The sequence below is a fragment of the Hipposideros armiger genome, unplaced genomic scaffold (genome assembly GCF_001890085.2).
Source record: "Hipposideros armiger isolate ML-2016 unplaced genomic scaffold, ASM189008v1 scaffold_530, whole genome shotgun sequence".
Classification (NCBI taxonomy): domain Eukaryota; kingdom Metazoa; phylum Chordata; class Mammalia; order Chiroptera; family Hipposideridae; genus Hipposideros; species Hipposideros armiger.
This window is the reverse complement of record NW_017731880.1, coordinates 986,614-1,005,150: the sequence shown is the minus strand read 5'-3', so window position 1 is coordinate 1,005,150 and position 18,537 is coordinate 986,614. Positions and strand designations below refer to the sequence as shown.

At 62.9% G+C, this 18,537-nt stretch overlaps 1 protein-coding gene across 8 annotated transcripts in view; it reads left to right on the top strand.

Moving 5' to 3' along the window:
* The first annotated feature begins 13 nt into the window (after window positions 1–13).
* The window catches only part of PLXNB2 (plexin B2), a 28,116-nt gene continuing 9,592 nt past the window's right edge, over window positions 14–18,537 (top strand). For 2 of the 8 annotated variants that reach the window (XM_019668612.1, XM_019668611.1), the window contains exons 1-7: window positions 11,134–11,449; window positions 14,536–15,625; window positions 15,974–16,156; window positions 16,260–16,388; window positions 16,961–17,061; window positions 17,148–17,274; window positions 17,662–17,815. In XM_019668612.1, coding sequence (XP_019524157.1) covers window positions 11,235–11,449; window positions 14,536–15,625; window positions 15,974–16,156; window positions 16,260–16,388; window positions 16,961–17,061; window positions 17,148–17,274; window positions 17,662–17,815 — 1,999 coding nt within the window. In that variant the 5' untranslated portion in view covers window positions 11,134–11,234. The other 6 variants (XM_019668610.1, XM_019668609.1, XM_019668617.1 and 3 more) reach the window with 5 other exon arrangements.

The window sequence follows — 18,537 nt, the reverse complement described above, 5'->3', positions numbered from 1 at the left end:
CCCGGCGCCATCGACTCTTGGCGGCGGACGTGCAGGTACCGAAATCGGGGTACGGGGCCCGCGGAGCGGCCACGTTGGTCCGGGGGCTTCGCCGATAGCTTCACTCAGCCCGCGCCTTCCGCGCTCGGGGCCCCGGGCCCCGGGGTAGCTGCCGCTCCTCCGAGGGTGACTCGGGCCTCGGCTGCCGTTCGCGTGTGTCCATCCGGCTGGGCCGGGCCGCTCCTGCCCCACGCTGTTTCCAGCGACGCTTAGGGACTGTGGCGCCGGGGAGAGCGGGCCTGGCCCAGCCGAGGGCTCCCAGCAGGGCGCTGCGCCCTCCCCGCCCGTGCTCCCCGTCTCTCCGGCCACCGAGAGCCGGCCCGGGGTGGAAATAGTCCCTGTTGTGCAAGAGCTCCCGGCACCCACCCCACCCATCCACCCAGCCTCGACTTTAGGGTGGCCAAGCCCGGCTTTCCCCGGGGGGCCGGACCTTCCGTCAGGCCTTGGCAGCCCCCACGCCCCCTGGGGTTCCTTGTGAGGAGGGCTTGGGCTGCGCGTGGCGACTGGAGGGTAGTGCCTGGCTCCGGGTTGGGACTAGGGACACCCAGCACCAGTTCCTGGAAAATCCTGGTTTCCTGGGGCCTGCCTGTTCCCAGGGACAGTTCCTGTTGTAGTTTGTTGGTGTGGGGTTTGGGGGGACACCGTGGGCCCTGCACCCCGGCATGCCTCCTCCTGCAGGAAGCCGCCTTGGGTGGGCCTTTCCAGCTCCTCTGCTCAGGCTGCTTGGCAGATTTGGGGGTGGGGGGCGTCTCTGAGCTCAAGAACCCCAGAGCTTCCTGCCATGTCATTGGGCTTCTCTCTCCCCAGCAACTTGGAAAGGAAGGTCTGTCTCCCCGTGCACACCATGGCCTGTGGTGGGGGTGAGGCTGGGCCCCAGAGCTAGTGGAATGTTCTGGGGCCTGAGGGGCTCTCTGGACCCGTGCCTGCCCTGGAGGGCTCCCTGTTTCATGTCTAACTTCATGCGACCCGCCCACCAGGGACTGCACCCTGTGGAGTGGGAGAGTGTGGCAGCCCAGAAGTGAAGGATGTGAGCCTGGCATAGAGGGCAGAGCCACGGGATAGTCTGAGAGTTGGGCAGCTGGTGGGAGGGGCCGTCCCTCTACGGCCCTGAGGTGAGGGTCCCCAGGAGTATGGTCGGCATGGACCCCGCGGGGCCTGCTGGGTGTGTTTTGTGGCGGGACAGCTTGTCGACATTCCCAGAGAAGGCTGAGCACAAGCAGGTGGGCTCGGCAGAGCCTCTCTCGCCATACCTTCTGGGGGCCCCCCAGTCTGAGAGGAGGCCTGAGGCCTGGCCAGGAGTTCCTTGCCCCAGGAAGGGAGGGAAGTTACTGAGAAAAACAGGGTTTGGAATGCGAGCCCCCCTCCCCCGCCGGCCGCCTGCCAAGAAGGAATTATTTTGGATTATCCAGCCGTGTCCAGCCACCCAAGAGGGGAGGCTGCAGCCTGGGAGAGGGATCCACTTCCGGAGCCCTGGGTTGAGAGAGTCCCAGAAGGGAGGGACGGGCAAGTCTGGGCAGCTCTACTACCCCCGCAGCCCTCTGCCTCTCAGACCGGTTGGGGGCGGGGTTGGAGGGGATGCGTCACCCTGGGGTTGCAGTATGCCCCCGCAGGCCGTCCTGAGCTAGCCTGGGGGAGGGAGGCTGTGAGGCAGGAAGGGCCTTGGGCCCGTCCAAAGGGCCCAGCTGGAGGACCCCCTTCATACCCTCGCACCTTGGCCTGGAGGCCACCCTCCAGAGCCAGGCTCAGGGACACACCTTGGTGCCTTACTCATACCTGATAAGGTGATGAGCAGGTAGGGGTGTGACTGAAGCTGCTTAGGGTGGGGCACGGGGCTGAAGCTCAGGCCACCTGTCTGCCCCCCCTGACTGGCCCACTGACCAGCAGCTGACACACACATCCTCCCTCCAAGTTCCCCTGACAGCCCAGCTCTCCCCGCCCCTCACCCCCTCACCCACAGGGCCCATTTGGGTGTGGTGCCTGTCAGCTGGCCCCACAGTTGAGGGGCTGAGGCCCTTAGCTGGTCCCTGGGAAGGATCACGTGGGGCGCTGCCTCTGCCAGGTGGGCTCCCTGGGTACGTGCTGTGTGTGCCCACAGCCATGCACCCAGCAGCCCCTGTAGAGATGCCACTGAAGAGTTAGATCTGGCAGCTGGGACTGGGATGTAGTGCAGCCCAGGCAAATGAGGGGAAGGGATTGGATTGGAAAGCGCTGGGGTGGGTGGCAGCCTGGAGAGGGGTCCATATGGCACCTAGCTCTTCTCCCCCCAGGAGGGCTAGGTCGCAGGTACTTGCACCATCCCAGGACACAGGCCATTCTGGGGACATCATGGTATCCTGTTCCCTAACTCGTGCCCACATCCTGGGGCCAGACCGATGCTCCCCCTGGGACGCTGGGTGTGGCAGGGGCTACACTGGTAGGGAGAGGCTGTAGGTTCCAGTGTCCCCAGGTGGCCCTTTCTCTGACTGGGCAGCGCCACTCGGAGGTGCCAGGCCCTCTACCACCTGTGAGCAAGTCCTTATTCCTGTCACATCTCAGTCCTTGCTGCAGCAACAACAGCCCCCCTTGACCCGCTAGCCTCTCTGGTGGGGAGTAAGCTTGTGTTCTCTGTTGAGGAGCCTGCCTTGGACGCCGGGGACATAACGCTGGGGGCCAGCAGTGCGGGGAAGGAGGTGAGCCGGCTGGCTGGCCCCGGGACGGGGGAGGGGTCCCTCAGAGAAGGAGGTTAGTTCACTAGTTGGGGGTGGAGGCTGCGTAGAGTCCCTCCCCCAGAGGCTAATGGCTACCTGTGTTGGGGTGGGGCTTCTCACTAATTGTCTTTGCTCTTGAATTACAGGCTGTGGGGAGTAGTGGGACCTGTGGCCTGGAATTGACTGTGGGGTGGGGGCTCAAGCTCAAGGTGGAGCAGCATCTGTGTTCCCTTTTTCTGTCCCGCAAAGGCCTGTGGTCCCTCTACTGCTTCCCCTCAGGGGTTTCACATCCCCTGACAGGCTATCCTGCCACCTCTGTCCCGGCTCCCCAAGGGTGTAGCCAGCTGAGAACCCTGCCCCGTCCCAGGCCCCCAGGGCCTCCCTGTAGCATGGGTCTTCATTATTGTGCTCGGGTACCTGTCACAGTGACTGGACCCACGCCCCCAGAGGGGGCCCAAGTAGCCAGGGCTGGTGGCCATGCTGCTCATGGGGACACCTGCAGGCCTACCCTGCCTCCCGTCAAACCCCACTGCAGCCTCTGTGTCATGGGGAGGAGCCCAGGGCTGGCCTGGACCTGGAGCTGGGGTTTCTGTTTCCCACCCTTGTCACCCTCTCAACCCCCACTTCACACACACAGACTGGCCTACCCACTGCTGCCCCCCTGTGGCTTCCTCCCACCTGAGGGTCTGGTGTATCCATGTGTACTGGGCTGGGATCAGGGGCGTCTGGGGACAGGGCCCAGCTTGGTGCCTGTCGTCTCTCCTTATCCCCTGAGATTGTGTGACTTCTGAAAGCTGGCAGTTCCCCATCCGGGTGCCAGTGCTGGCCTGGGTGGGGGTGAGGGCCGTGGGAAGGGGTGGGGAGGGAGGCCTTCTGGGTGCAGCCTGGGTTCTGACCTCAGCCCTGCCCCAGACATGTCACTTCCAGGTGTGGAGCCCAAACCCCTGGGCCCCCCTCTGTCCCTCTGGCACAGCTGGCCAGCAGTTCCCATGTGAAGCTCTGGGCCGAGAGGCACGGAGGCTGGCGAGCTCTGATCTCTGTGCCTGATGCTGCCCAGCTGGGCCCCCTCAAGAAAAGCAAGAAAGAAGGAAAAAGTGTGATGTCAGCCTTTGAGGAGGCACCTGTGTCAACACAGCAGTCGGGCAGGGGCGTCTGCTGCCGGCCTGGGAAGGCTCCAGTTCCGGCCGGGATGCTTCCAGCCGGCTGGCCCTGTGTGAGGGCCTGGGCTGTCTCCCCAGCTGGCCTTCTGCTCCTGTCTGGAGCCCCTGAGCCATCTGTGCATGGGCCATAGGGTGGATTGGGGCGCCACTGGCTCCCCTCCAGGCAGCCTACTGGTTTTTGAAGCAGGATATGCTGTGGGTGACAGTGGGAAGAGAGTGATTGGCTTGGTGCCCACCTGGGGCTGGTGCTGTCCTTACCTGGGTCTTCGAATGCTGGGAGAAGGGGTGCTGGGCAGGGGCCTGGGAGCAGCCCTGAGGGTGCGGATCTATCTTGGGGGTGCAAAGGGGCCTATGGCATGTGCGGTTCAGAGGTCGTGGGATGGTAGCTTGGCCATGGGGTGACCTGGGCAGTGGGGAGGCCCAGCTATGAAGAGGTGGGCTTGAGGACTAATTAGAGGCGGGGTTCTGGGCCTATGTGAATTCTAGCCCCCCGCCCCCACCCCATGGTGTTTTCAGAATTGGGGGCCTGCTTTGGAGGAAGGGGAAGAGGGACCTTCTCTTGAGCTGCTCCTGTCCCTCCCAGCACGTGGGAAAAGCCATTTTAAGTTGCGCTGGGCGTGTTGGCAGGGGTGAGGGTGGGCTGTGGGACGGAGGGGCTCCAGCGTGGCCCACCTGCTCCTTCGCACCCTGGAGTTGCTCCCCAGACTGGCCAGTGGACTTGAGGGGCTCGGATTCCTCACCCCCACCTGGCATCAGGTCTGATTTGGGGAGCCACCCTGAGATACCTCAGGACTAGGAAAGGACATCAGGATAGGAGTTGGGAGGCCGAGGAGGAAGCGGGAGGCCCAGCAGTGCTTCCTGGAGGTGGGCGCTGGCCCCAACCCCCTCCTGGGTACGGCAGCTCCTCCCTCAACTGAGTGGGCACCTGAGTGGGAAGGGGCCCCAGGGAGCTGGGGGCTCCTTCCTGGTGCCATGCCGGCCACCTTGCCCCCCATCACGACCCACTGACAGCCCTGCCTCACTCTGAGCTGGGCATCTCCTCACTGGGAACTCCTGGGCTCTCTGTCCACCCACAGTCCCCGTAGCTTCTCCTGTGGGTCCCTGCCCAATACCCCACCCCAGCCTGGCCTCCAGACACTGCCCAGCACCCCAAGCCTCAGGCACCTCGCCAGGACCCTGGCTTCACCTGGACAGGAGACTTCCACTGTTCTGTGCTTTTCCCTCTGCACAGGTGGCCCCGCCCCCACCATTCCCACACACAGTCCTTTCCTCGCTCTGCCAGTCCTGTCAGCCCCTCTGGGCATCCTGAGCTGACCCAGTGCTGGGGCTGGCCAAGACCCGTCCCACCCCAGCCCCTCACAGCCCAAGTGCCCGGGTTTGGGGTACCTCCCGTGGGTTTTCTGTCCTTGGGACACTCTGGGTGTTTGGGCAGGACCCCTGTTGGCAGGGTCCCCATCAACATCACAGACGTGGGTGTCTGCACATGTGTGGTCACGTGTATGTGAGTGGTGGCTGGCGTGCCTGCTTGGCACAGTGCCCCAGGCTAATTGTGGGGTTCGGCTGTGATGGAGGAGGCGGGCCCGGGGTGACCGCTGAGACGCTGACAGACTGACGGGGAGATTACAGGCCTTGCTTGCTCCTCACTTGCTCGTGCCCTCACCCGTCAGCCCCCCACACCCACCCCTACCTCCTGCACAGGGCCTGGGAAGGGAGCTCTGGGTGGGGGCTGGTCCTGGGCCAGCTGCAGCCGCCATGAGCCTCAGGCTGCCCGGACCAGCAGCGTCCAGCCAGCTGTGGGAGGTGAGCCTGCAAAAGGGGAGATGAGTGGAGGCAGCTCATCGGTGGGGCAGACACTGAACCCCAGATGCCCACAGGACGGCCCCCAGCCTCTCCTCGCTAGGATGTGGGGGTAGGGCCCTCAGCTGTGCACGGGGCAGCCCCTTCTGTGGCTGGGCAGCCGTCTGAGCTGCTCGTCTTGCCGCAGCCGGGGTGGGAGGCCTCATTTGTGCTTTGGATGCCCTGTGGTGCCCATCCCTCCTGCTACCAGCCCCAGCCCTTCTTCCTGTCCGTCTCAGTCTGACTACGGCTATCTGCTGGAGAGGTTATCTCGGGAGAATGTCCACACTTGCCTAAGTGCCAGTCCCGGCCTTTTCATCTATTCACCAAGTATGGACTGAGGCCATGCGCTGTGTGCCAGGGCCAGTCGAGATGCTGGGGCCCGAAGGGGCTCCTGGACACTGGGGGTGGGGACTTGTCCCCATGTCCCCAGCACACAGGAAGTTCTCAGGGGCTGAGCAGATGGGACAGGTCATCGGGCCCCAGTTTGGGTGTTCCCCATGAGCACAGGAAGTCAATGGGAGGCGTGTTCTGATCTGGAGGAGGGCTGTGCAGAGGAGCACCAGGGGCGAAGCTGCAGGGGGAGACCAGGGAGGGGCCCACCATGGTGCAGGGGACTCGGGAGGGGTAGCCTGGCGGACATGGGGGACCATCAGCGCCTGCCCAATCCCGCCTTCGGTCCTGAAGGCCGCGAAGGCCCAGGGGGCTGAGGAGTAGCAGATTCCACATGCAGGGTCCATGTGGTTCTTCTGGAATAACAGAGTAATTTCTTAAAACTGTATTCTCAAGTTTGTCTAAGCCACCTTGCCACGCGTCAGGCAGCTATGTGGTAGGCAGTGACAGAGCTGAGCGAGAGGCCCAATTACTGGCCCGTGGGACCCCAGTCTAGGTGGGCTGTCACAACCGCAGAGGCTGCAATTGTCACAGTGGGGGGGGGGGACTGGGTCACATGCCCTTGGGCTTTGCCAGCTGAGCTCTTGAGACACCTGAGGACAAGGGCTAGATGCAGACACCCTGGTGACATTGACCTCAGGCCTCAGAGGCTGCAGGGGTGGGGGTTATCTGGCCCAGGCTGGGGCAGTGATAGCAGCAGGAGGAGCTGGGGTCTCTTTGGGCACACTCGCCTTGGCCTTGGGTCTTGGGCCTGTGACTTCCTCACTGCCACCAGCCACAGAAGTGACCTTTTAGGCTGGGACCCAGAGCTTGGGCTGGGGATGGGCAGTCTGGCCCGCAGCCTGGGGTGGTAGAGGGTGGAAACCTGCTCCAGAAGCTGGGGCTGGCGGGAGGGGGGAGGTGACATCCTATACCTGGGAGGGGTCCTGTGGGAGGCTCTGGTGGCTCTGACCCGAGGCTCGGGCTAGGACGTCAGTGTGTCCCTAGAGCCCCGCCCAGCCTCCACCCTGCTCGTAGGTAGCCGTGCCGGGAGGACTTGGGCTCCCCCCCACCCCGGGTGAGTCATGTAGCCCAGCCCCTTTCTGGCGGCCGGAGCCCTAGGCTTGCGTGATTGGGCGGCAGCGCAGTGAGGGGACCGACCTCGGGCTGGGGGCGGGGCCGAGGGGACTAAGACAGGTAATGGCCGGCGGCGCGCCCGGCGGTGCCAGACTCCAGGTGAGCGCTCCGCGGGGACGGTTCCCTCGCCCACGTGGCCGCCGCCGCCGCCGTTGCTCCCGGAGGCCCCGGGTGAGGCTCGCGCGGTGCCCACGAGTTCCCCTCCGAGTGTGCGGCGGGGAGGGGGAGGCGCCCAGGAGCTGCCGCCGCCCCGGGTCGTTCCCCGGGGAGTCTGGCGGCGCCGGCGCCGCGGGAGGGGCGCGCAGGACGGTCCTCACCGGCGGGGGGCTGGACTCCGACGGGACCGCGACCCCACCCCGGCAGATACCGGCTCCGCGCTTGTTTGGAAAACGGAGGCGGAGGTGCGGGCTGCCGGCTGTTTTGTCTCCTGATTTGTTTAACGCTCCTGGCTAATTGCAGATTTGCATTTTCGTCGCGGGAGCGGAGGCCCGGCGGGGGAGGGGCGGCTCCCACCTCGTGTCTCTTTGGCAGCCTCTCACCCTCCGGTGCCCCTTTTCCTGTACCGGTGGGGGCCCACCCACCCGCTCTGTCAGGTATTAGCTCCCTCACCTCCTCAACTGGGGGGTCCCTCGTGCCCGCCACACAGGGCTAGGACCCTCCAGACACACACCGTCTGGCGTAGGAGGGGGCTGTAGCTGTCCCCATCTGGACCTGTTCCTACCTAGCTGAGCCTTCGCCTGTCTGCTGGTGCCTGAGTCCCCCCATCTTGGTCTCTGGGCCCCTCTTCTGCGCACCCCCGTCCTGTCCCAGCCACGTCTGGGTTCCCTTCTTGAGTCCATAGGCTGACTGGCCTGGCCAAGGGCAGCCCCCTGGCTAGACCCCTTCTCCACTGGGCCTGCCTGGTTTCCATTGTTTGGGTTTTAGTGTTAGGAAATTGCTCAATCTGTGGTTGCTTGAAAATAGTTACATGGAAAGAACCCCAGCTCTAGCCCACACCGCAGAGCCCACCTCCAGGTGGGGCAGGGGCCTGAGGAAGGGGACACTGACAGCCCTCAGCCCTGGGGGCCTGGGGCCTGGGGCTGAGGCTGAGCCAGGATTCTGCGCTTCCTCCTCAGGCTCCTCCTGTTTACCTTTTCCTGTTGCGGGTGGGGCAGAACCCTCCCGTGCAAGCGGCCTGGCAGCTACTGATTAGAGGAAGATGGAACCTGAAGAGGTGCCACAGGGGACCCAGCTGGCAAGGGACACTACTGCTTCCCACCCAGTCTGGGGGGTGGAGGACAGACCTGGACTTTTGGGGCAGTCCTCTGTCCCTCATCAGTGCTCTGACTGGGGGGGTAGGGAGGGGACACCACTGTGTGTGAGGTTTGAGGACCAGCTGCAGGGGACATGTGTGCTCTCTGCTCCCTCCAGTATGTGTCACCCACTTCCTGACTCACTGGGCTCAGACCCACAGGTGCCCCACCTGGTCAGATCCTGTGTTTAGACCTTGTTCATGGGGAGCCCATCAGAGAAGACCGTAGACCACAGAGGATAAGTGATAGTCGTGCACGGCTGGGTCAGGGTGGTTGTCTCGGGGCTCCAGAGGATGGGTAGGAGTTTTCTAGGAGAAACAGCAATGCAGAGACATGCTGACCTTATGAGTACCTCCTCCACTGCAGGCACAGCCGTAAGGATTTCCACACATGGGCTCGCATTGCATAGCCGCCCACGGAGATCCGCGCTCTTACTACCCCCGTGTGACGCACGGAGAAACTGAGGCACAGTGTGGCTTTGTAAACAGCCCACATCGCCCAGGTAGAAAGTGACAGAGCTGGGGTTCGAACCCAGTAATCTGGCGCCAGAGTTCTGCTCTTTGAGGCCCCTCCGTTCAGCTGCGTGGCTGTGGGGTGGGGACAGCTGTGGCCTCAGGCCAGTGGGCCCTCCTGAGAGTGGGAGATACAGGCCGGCTATTGGGGCAGGATGGACAAGGTGGGAGAAGCTGGGGGCCAGGACTGCGTGGCTAAGAGCAGAGGCTCCTTTGAGTTAGGAAAGGCCCTAGGACCGGGTGGCTGAGGAGGGGACAGTCCAGGTTTCGTTCTGCTGGAAATGTTTGCTGGAGGAGCCTGGTGTTGGGAGAATTCCGAGGGCTGACTCTTGGGAGGGTCTAAGAAGTGGGCCCAGCCTGGTCAGTGGGTCACTTGGGTCAGGTCCCTGGTAGGGGTGGCTGTGGGGGGTGGTGATGTGTGGGCTCAGGAAGATGTCTCTTGGAAGAGGCCAGCCCCCTTGGCCTTGCCTGAAGCAGGCACACTCACCACCAGGGGCCTGGGCCAGTGGAAGGCAGGGGCTGGGGACCCGGGGGCATGCCATGGGGAGTTGAGGGGCTGCGGGCACCATGCTGACCACGGGCACACAGAGACTGCATGATGTTCCTTTGAGGTGGCAGGTCTGTATGCTCTGCCATTTGGGTGCTTGGCCCCTGACTGCCTCCATTCACAAAGGCTGCCTTGAGTGCCCAGGGCAAAAGGACACCCCTCACCCGCACTCCCAGGGCTCCAGGTTAACCCTTTCCTGCCCATCCAGGAGCAGAGGACGCCAGAGGGAAGTGCCTGTGTGCACAAGGCCCCTGTCTCCCTTGGGCCCCCCATAGGTCCATTCCCTGGGTCCTGCTCTCCAGGAATATGGGGGTGGGGGTGAGCAAGTTGGGGAGTGTGCTGCCTTGGGGGCGTGGGACAGAGCCTGACCCTGGTGGCAGAGATGCCTGGGCTGGGCTGGGATAGGCCAGGAGAGGTTGGGGAGAGTCACTGAGGGCCTGGGAAGCTATATTCTGAGGACGAGTGGAGCTGGAGCGGCTGGGATGGGGGCCACAATCGTTATTATGTATATATACCTCTTTTTAGTTAGTTAAGTAACACTTGAATATGTTTGTATAAAATTGTTCAAAAAGCGACAGATGAAGTTACTTTGTCGTCCTAGCCCCCAGATTTCACCACTATTTTCAATTTGGATGAAGGTTTCTTTCTAGAACTTCTTAGCAGCTAAACCCTGTGTGTCCACATGGACACCCATGGATACCTGGAATCCTGGGCCACACGGACCACCCATCTGCATTGGTTCCGTGGTTTTTCAGGGTCCTCTGGTTGGATGCTGGGTGGTTGCCAGGTTTTCACTATAATAAACCATGCTGAGAAGTACAGTTCCTGGGATAGGTCCTCCCTTTGGGTACACTTGGGTGTTTATCCAGGAGAGGATACAATAGCAAACACTGCAGAAGGCTACAGTGTAACAAGCTCTCCTGAGGCTTTCATGAATGAATCATTCAGCCCTTAACAAACCCCTGGAGGCGCTCACTATGACTGTCTCCATTTCACAGATGGAGAAATGAGGCACAGAGAAGTTAAATAACTTGCCCAAGGTCACACAGCCAGTAAGTGGAATTGCGGGGGTCATAGGTATGCACATTTTTTTACAGCAATTTTTGTTTTAATCATAGTCATATATGTACCTAATTTAGAAAGGCAGACGGTACCAGTAGACTTAAAATAAGGAGAAATGGTTCCTTCCCCTTTTTTCTTCTGCCTATTTTGAGCAGAGGAGAGAGCGAGAGAGAGGCATGTCCGGCTTGTATTCTGGAAAGACCGAGTGGGTGTATATGCACTCCAATGGGGTGCTGGGCTAGGGGCATGGAGGAGATTGGGGGTCTCCTGCTCCAGGATGGTAGAGGCCAAATGGGGTCCCAGGGGCTGCTTCCTGCCCCCCAGACATGGAGCAGAGGAGATAGCTGGAAGCAGGCCAAGCTTGAAGTAAGACCACTGTCTGTCCTTTGCTTCCTAGAGAATTTTGATGCCAGCCGGGCACAGAGACTGAGCTGGACTACCAGAACCTCGGTGAGTGGGGGCTGGGCCCCACCTGGGGAAGGCAGTACGGGGCTACATCCATACAGTGTGGCTGGAGGTGCCGCCCACTGACTGCTGAGTCCTGCCAGGGCCAGCGTGTCCACATCTGCTCAAAGCCAAGCGCCTTGCACATGAGGGCTGCTGCCAGGCCCCCAGTTCTCCGAGGTCAGGCTTTTGTTGGCTTTTGTTGGGAGCGGGGGCCCTACAGTGAGCCTGGGGCAAAGTTTGGAGCACTGGGTTCTGAAACATTCCGGCTGGGAATCTGTGCGACTTCTTGGAAGTGCACCTCTGGACGTCAGCCAGGAAGAAGGCCGTCCGGTGCCCCTGAGGAAATCCCCACTGCTCGGTAAGCAGGGGTCCCAGGCCTGCGTTCAAAACAGGAAGTGCCCATTCCAGGAACACCAGAGGCAGGAAGGTTTGCTGGCTGTGCCTGCCAATCGCACACAGCCAGCAGCCTCAGCTCTGCCCCTGGTCCGGTGGGTCACCCTTTGCTCCTTGGCCTGGCCAAACAGGTCACCTGAGGCTTTGTTTGTTCAGGAAGTGGAGGGGAGCTGCTGCCTGTGGATGTGACTCAAGTCCCTCCTGCCAGCCTGGAGAGCCTGGGCTTAGCATGGGGCACTGAGCTTCACTCTGTTCCCCTGCCCACCACCCAGAGGAGCCTCGGGGCAGGGAGCAGCTTGGTGTCGAGGCCAGCTCCTTGACCACACACGTGGTATTCATTGAGCACTCATGGCGTACCAGCCCTGCGGGCGCCTGGGGCAGAGGACAGGGCTGGGCTTTTGCCCTAGGGGACTCGGTCAAGTGGACCGTTAACCAGAGGAAGCCCAGAACATTCTTTTCATGCACAGTGACCACAAAGCTGTGAGCTAGCTGGTTGAGAGAGCGCCCAGGGTCAGAGCTGAGCTTTTTCTGAAGGGAGTATCCCAAGTGTCCCCGCACTTGGGCAGCTCTGGGTTCAAATCCAGGCCTCGCGCTTCAGACCAGCCGAGGGGCCTGGGCACAGAGTCCACCTGGGTGGATGGGGGCTGCTCTCGGGTGGCCTGGGTTTCTGGCGGCTCTGGCTCCGCCTCATCCCTGCCCTGCCCCGCCCCCGAGCTCCCTCCCGGCCAGGGAACATTCCATTCATTCCGGGCTCTGGCCTGGGAGCCGCACAGCCACAGCCCAGAGGCGTGACCGAGTGAGCTGGGCAGATGGGGAGGGCCAGCCCGGGCCTGAGGCCGAGAGGCGGGAACACGCCTTCCCCCTCTCCCTGTTGCGTTGGCGTCGCGTGTGGACTTTGGGCCCAGGCTAGCGCGCAGAGGCAGAGCGAGAGCAGGAGGCAGGGCTGCGGGACCCGCCCCCAGACAGGCGGTGCCCGGAGCGCCTAGAGCTGGGCCCAGGCCCTTTGCTTACCTTACCGAGAAGGCCCAAAGACCTGACTACCAGCTGGTGCCCCAGCATCCTGGGCCGCTCCCGCGCGCCAGGCTCTGCACAGTGTCTGAATGTCGTGGGCACCCCAGCTCCACGGCTGGGGCTCTCCCCAACTGCAGAGCCCTCTCCCCTAGACAAGCAACCAAGCCCAGAGAGGAGTCTGCGTTGGTAGGGACCCCCACCCCGGAGGACTGCCCATCCTGCCCCACAGTCCTGAGAGGCTTGTGAAATCTTCCTGGCTCCGACCAAGCCGCCATCTTCTCCCCAAGCTGGTGACTCATCTTGGTGAGGCCTGGGGTCACCTCTCTTGGGCCCCCTGCACCTCCCGCTGGCACTGCCCAGCCTTCTGCCCTCAGGCAACGAAGGGCTCCTTCTCGGGTCCCTGCTGCCCCCTCTCCTGGACACCCTCCATCTAGCCTCTCCCAGTGAGAGGTAAGAACTGAGCACCCCAGCGCAGGTTGGGGATTCTATGCAGAGGCAGGAGCTGCCCAGGTGAAGGGGCTTCCCAGAAGCCCACGCAAAGAAGGATGCTGGCTTGGCTTGAGAATCACAGGGTCCCTGAGAAAAAGCCAGCACATTCCAACACACACAGCTTTGCCCAAAGCCAGGGCCCCAGAGAGAGCAGAGTAGACCCCCTTCTGCTGTCCTGGAGGACAGGGATGCAGGGCAGGGTTCAGCAAAGGGGAAGAGAAAAGGAACTGTTTCTCAAGGGAATGAGTGAATCCAGGGAGGAGATGCCTGAGGTCGCCGCAGAGGGTGTACCAGCTGGTCTAGAGGTGGAGGGTGGGCCGTGCTGGGAGTCTGGGGCACCAGGATCCGGGCCCTTCACTACCCTCTCTGCCATCCATCAGATCTAGCCCTACTCGGGCACGTGGCATGGGTGGGGCTGCCCTGGATGTCAGGCCAGGCACAGGCATTTTCGGGGAGAATTATAGCCAGTCCAGAGACGGCTCACGCATGTATCGGGAGAGGGAAGCCTGTAGGGGTGGCAGTGGAGGCTGCTGGGGGCGGTTCTGACCAGGACAGAGTGGGGTCCTGAGAGTGGGGGTATGAGGCTACCCCAAGGTGGCAGAGGCCGAGAGGCAAAATGGCCCTGCCTGAATTGGGAAGAGAGAACCATGTATGTTCTGGGTCCACTTGTTGGGCCTTGGGTCCCTCCTCCAATTTGGGGGTCCTCAGCCCGGGCTCAGCCTCAGCAGCTGATCCCTCATACACATGGACACGTGTGTGAACCTGCAGGTGGCACCCCCAGACCAGCCTCCAGGGCCCCCCTCTCAGACCTGGTAGATTCGGGCTGCTCACTGTGGATCCTTGCCGGCTCATCTGCTGGTTCACCAGGGGAAGGGGCCAGGGAGGCTCGGGAGGTGGGTTGGAGGCTGGCTGGCTGCAGTCTGAGTGGCTCCGGTGGGCAGGCAGGAAGTCCATGCCCTCTCTGGTCCACACTGCCTGCCCCAGCTCTCTTTCAGCTGCAGCCATGGTCTCCTGTGTGTTTCCCTTCAGGTTGCACTGTGTGCTGAGAGCCAGGTGTAGGAAGGTGTGCAGGCCACCTGTTTGCATGTCCACGGCCTGTTGGTCAGCCTGGGCCTGTGATGGGGCTCGTGCTCTGGGAACAGTGCCTCTCAGGTCACCTGGAGCTCTCAGGGTCGTGGGATGTGGGGTGGGCACATGCGTGAGTGGGGGAGCCGCTCTGGAGGTGGAGGCCAGGCACACATGCCTGTAGCATGCAGCCATGGTGGCCTGGCCCTGGTCATAGGTTCGACTACAGGGTCAACTTCCTGAGAAGCTGGGAAATCGTCTCCTTGGAGATGAGAGCGGGTGCTCTGGCCACACACATGGAAAGGCAGGGGAGGGACTGGGCACGGTGAGGACACGCTGGGCGGCCACGACCCGCCCCTGTCTGTGTTCTGGTCATTTGGGCAGGGTCTGGAGTGAGGGCTCTGGAGAGACCGCTGAAGGGGAGCTTCCTGTATGTGGGCTGGTCCTCCAGGCTGGGGCTCCCCTGAGCCTTCTATCTTCCCACAGGGTGCCGAGGGTGATGGCACTGCAGCTCTGGGCCCTGACCCTCCTGGGCCTGGTGGGCACAGGTGTGGGCCTGCGGCCCCGACAGCTGGACGTCTTCCGCAGTGAGACGGAGCTGAACCACCTGGTGGTGGATAGCACGTCAGGCGTGGTGTACCTGGGGGCAGTGAACGCGCTCTACCAGCTGAGCGCCGACCTGCAGCTGCAGCAGCAGGTGGCCACGGGCCCGGCCCTGGACAACAAGAAGTGTACCCCACCCATCGAGGCCAGTCAGTGCCACGAGGCCGTGCTGACCGACAATGTCAACCAGCTGCTGCTGCTCGACCCGCCGGGGAACCGCCTCGTTGAGTGTGGCAGCCTCTTCAAGGGCATCTGCGCCCTGCGCGCCCTGAGCAACATCTCCACGCGCCTCTTCTATGAGGATGGCAGCGGCGAGAAGTCCTTCGTGGCCAGCAATGACGAGAGCGTGGCCACGGTGGGGCTGGTGAGCGCCATCGGCCCCCACGGCAAGCGCATGCTGTTCGTGGGCAAGGGCAATGGGCCGCACGACAACGGTATCATTGTCAGCACCCGCCTGCTGGACCGGGCTGACGGTAGGGAGGCCTTCGAGGCCTACACAGACCACGCCACCTACAAGGCCGGCTACCTGTCCACCAGCACACAGCAGTTTGTGGCTGCCTTTGAGGACGGCCAGTACGTCTTCTTCCTGTTCAACCAGCAGGACAAGCACCCGCCACAGAACCGCACGCTGCTGGCGCGCATGTGCAAGCAGGACGGCTTCTACTACTCCTACCTGGAGATGGACCTGCACTGCCTCGACCCTGGCGACACCTCGGCCCCTGCCTTCAGCACTTGCCTTGCAGCCTCCGTGGCCACGGCCAGCAGCGGCCAGGGGGTGCTATATACCGTCTTCAGCAGGGATGACCGGAGAGGCGGAGGCCCTCGCGCAGGGCTCTGCCTGTTCCCGCTGGCCTTGGTCAACGAAAAGATGCAGGCCAACCGCGATGCTTGCTACACGAGCCCCCGGGACGACGGCCGGGGCACCTTCTACAAGCCCTTCCACGGCGAGATCCAGTGCGGCGGCCACACGCTGGTATGTGGCCTTCACAGGGTCCCTGGGCTTGGACCCCACGCGCGTGCCTGGCTGTGCGCGCCGCGGCTGCCCGCTGGCCTGTCCCGGTTCTTGCCTGCTTGTGAGGGCGTGTGCGCGTTTGCGTGTGTGGTGTCCGTGGTTGGGTCGGTGTGAGCATCTGCGCACACGTGGGTGCCACCTCATTCACGCCCTCGTGCCAGGCCCTGGCATCCAGCCGTGAGCAGGTGACTGCCTGCGTAGCCCTTGTTTTGGGGGATGCGTGTGGGGCCACAGCATCCTGTGCCCTCGTTGGGAGAGGCCTCCATAGCAGGCTGTGAACGTGCCCACTGTTGACACCGTGGTCCGCAGGGTGCCAGCGAGAGCTTCCCGTGTGGCTCGGAGCACCTGCCCTACCCGCTGGGCAGCCGAGACGGGCTCACAGCCAGGGCTGTGCTGCATCGCGGGGGCCTGAACTTGACTGCCGTGACGGTGACCACCGAGAACGGCCACACCATCACCTTCTTGGGCACCTCGGATGGCCAGGTCCTCAAGGTAAGGCTGGGGCTGGGGCTTCAGGGGCCCTTTCCTGGAGGGACCGTGTGCATGAACACCATCCCCAGCCTGCACACCTCACACGCTCGCCCTGCGCCCACAGGTATACCTCGCCCCAGATGGCAGCTCCGTGCAGTACAGCTCTGTCCCTGTGGACATCAACAAGAGGATAAAGCAGGACCTGGTGCTGTCTTCAGACTTGGCCACTCTGTACGCCATGACGCAAGACAAGGTAGGCCTGGGTTGGCCCTGCAGGGGGGGGCCTTGTGACCAGGCCATTGTCACAGGCCTAGAGGGGCAGAGGAGGACCGCGAGGGACTGACCCTCTTCTTGGGCTCCTGGCAGCATCTCCATCCGTCTCTGCAGCTGTGGTCCTGCCTTAGACCCGTCCTGATGGGAGGAATGGGTCTGTGCTCTGAGTGGGCCTCTCCCAAGGGTGGGGAGGGCAGCAAGGGGCCGTGTGCAGCCTTTGAGCATGGCTGGGGCACAGGCCAGGTCCCCAGCTGATGGGGGCTGCTGTGAGAGCCCCTTAAGCCAGCTTTGGGAGCACCGGGGACATCCACGGGCCTGTCCCAGGGAGTGGGTCACAGCGCCTAGGCTGGCACAGGGGAGGCGCCACACCGGGACACCAGGGCCACAGGGAGCCTGGCGCACAGCCACTGCTGGAGCTTTTGTTGGCGAGCTTTGAGTTGGCAGCTGAGGCTTTTAAGGCTCAGAGATACAGGAGGGTCAAGCCAGTGGCCCCAGGAAAGCCAAGGGCCCGAGGGAGGTCCGTATGGCCTGTTACCGGCCTGCCGCCCCCAGGTGTTCCGGCTCCCTGTGCAGAACTGTCTGAGCTACCCAACCTGTGCCCAGTGCCTCGGCTCTCAGGACCCATACTGCGGCTGGTGTGTCGCCGACGGACGGTGAGCGCCTGGGTCTGGGGGTCTCGGCCCAGTTGCCGCCCAGGGGCTGACGGGGAACAGGGCTGAGGCTGCCTTCCATCCCGTAGGTGCACCAGGAAGGCTGAGTGCCCACGGGCTGAGGAGCACGGCCACTGGCTATGGAGCCGCAAGGAGTCCTGCGTGACCGTCACCGGCGCCCAGCCCCAGAACATGAGCCGGCGGGCCCAGGGGGAGGTGCGTGGCGAGGGCGGGCAGGGTGGAGTGTAGGGCAGAGGCAGGGCCGCTGGGGCGGCCGGGAGACCCTCACAGTGTCTCGCTCTTGGCCTAGGCTCTGACCCTGAGGACAGGGAACCCGGCCTTTGTGGCGTTCCCCTGGCTCCTGTGACCTGGTGTATCCAGGGCAGACCCATCCAGGATTGTGGGGGTGACCACATAGGGCCCTGTTTCGATAAAATGGGGTCAGATTTTAGAGGCTTATCTGGGGGTCAGCCTGTGCGCAAGCAGGGGCCACAGGACAGGCGCTCTGGTTGGGGGGTTCTCTCACTGACAGACCAGCCCTGGTCCCCTCACCCTCCAAGACTGGGCAGAGGGGTCCAGTGTGAGCCTCATGGCCTTCCCCAGGTGCAACTGACCATCAGTCCTCTCCCGGCTCTGGGCCAGAGGGATAAGCTACAATGCGTCTTTGGTAACTCAACGCCACACCCTGCCCGCATGGAGGGGGACACCATCGTCTGCAACTCCCCAAGTCGCATTCCCAGCACGCCACCTGGCCAGGGTGAGGCCCCATCCTCCAGCCACCAGCTGGCACTTGTCCCCCCTTCCTGTACGCCTTGGGGTCACTCGCCCCGCCTATCTTGCCCCTCCTATGATGCAGCCCCAGGATGCATGCTGAGGAGAGAGGGTGCAGACGGCACCTCCAGGGCTCCTGTGCAGAGGCCCTAGGCAGTGATGCCTCTGGGACCCTGAGCCGTGCGAGCTGTGCAGCCGGCACCCACCCCCACCCACCTCACAGCCATTAGCGAGAGTGACTCTGCTTAGACCTTCCACTGTACTGCTGTGTCACATTTACTCAGCCTCTCCTGCTTATCAGGCCCTGGGCTCTGGCGTCTATGCAGAAGCCCCTCCTCCCACACTGTCCAACTTGAGACAGGTGGAGCTGTCCCCAGAGGCTGGGCCCCGAATGTGGGCCAGGTCAGGCGCCGAACCTCTGTCCCCTGAGCGTTCAGGGCCTGTGGAGGGCAGCTTGCTGGTATGGGCAGGAGCCACGCAGTGACGTGCAGGGACCTGGCAGACACTCTGCCCCAGACACTGAGGAACCCTGCAGGGACGGAGCCATACAAAGCCCTGGGGGCAGACACCTGAGCTGGAATCTGATAGCAGGAGGCAGGTGTGCTGAGCTCAAGGCCCCCTCAGGGCCCACCCACAGACCAGAGCTTTCCACAATTGGCCTCTGGTTCTGTGCTCGATGGCCTTTTGGTAGCTGTGATGGGACAAGGA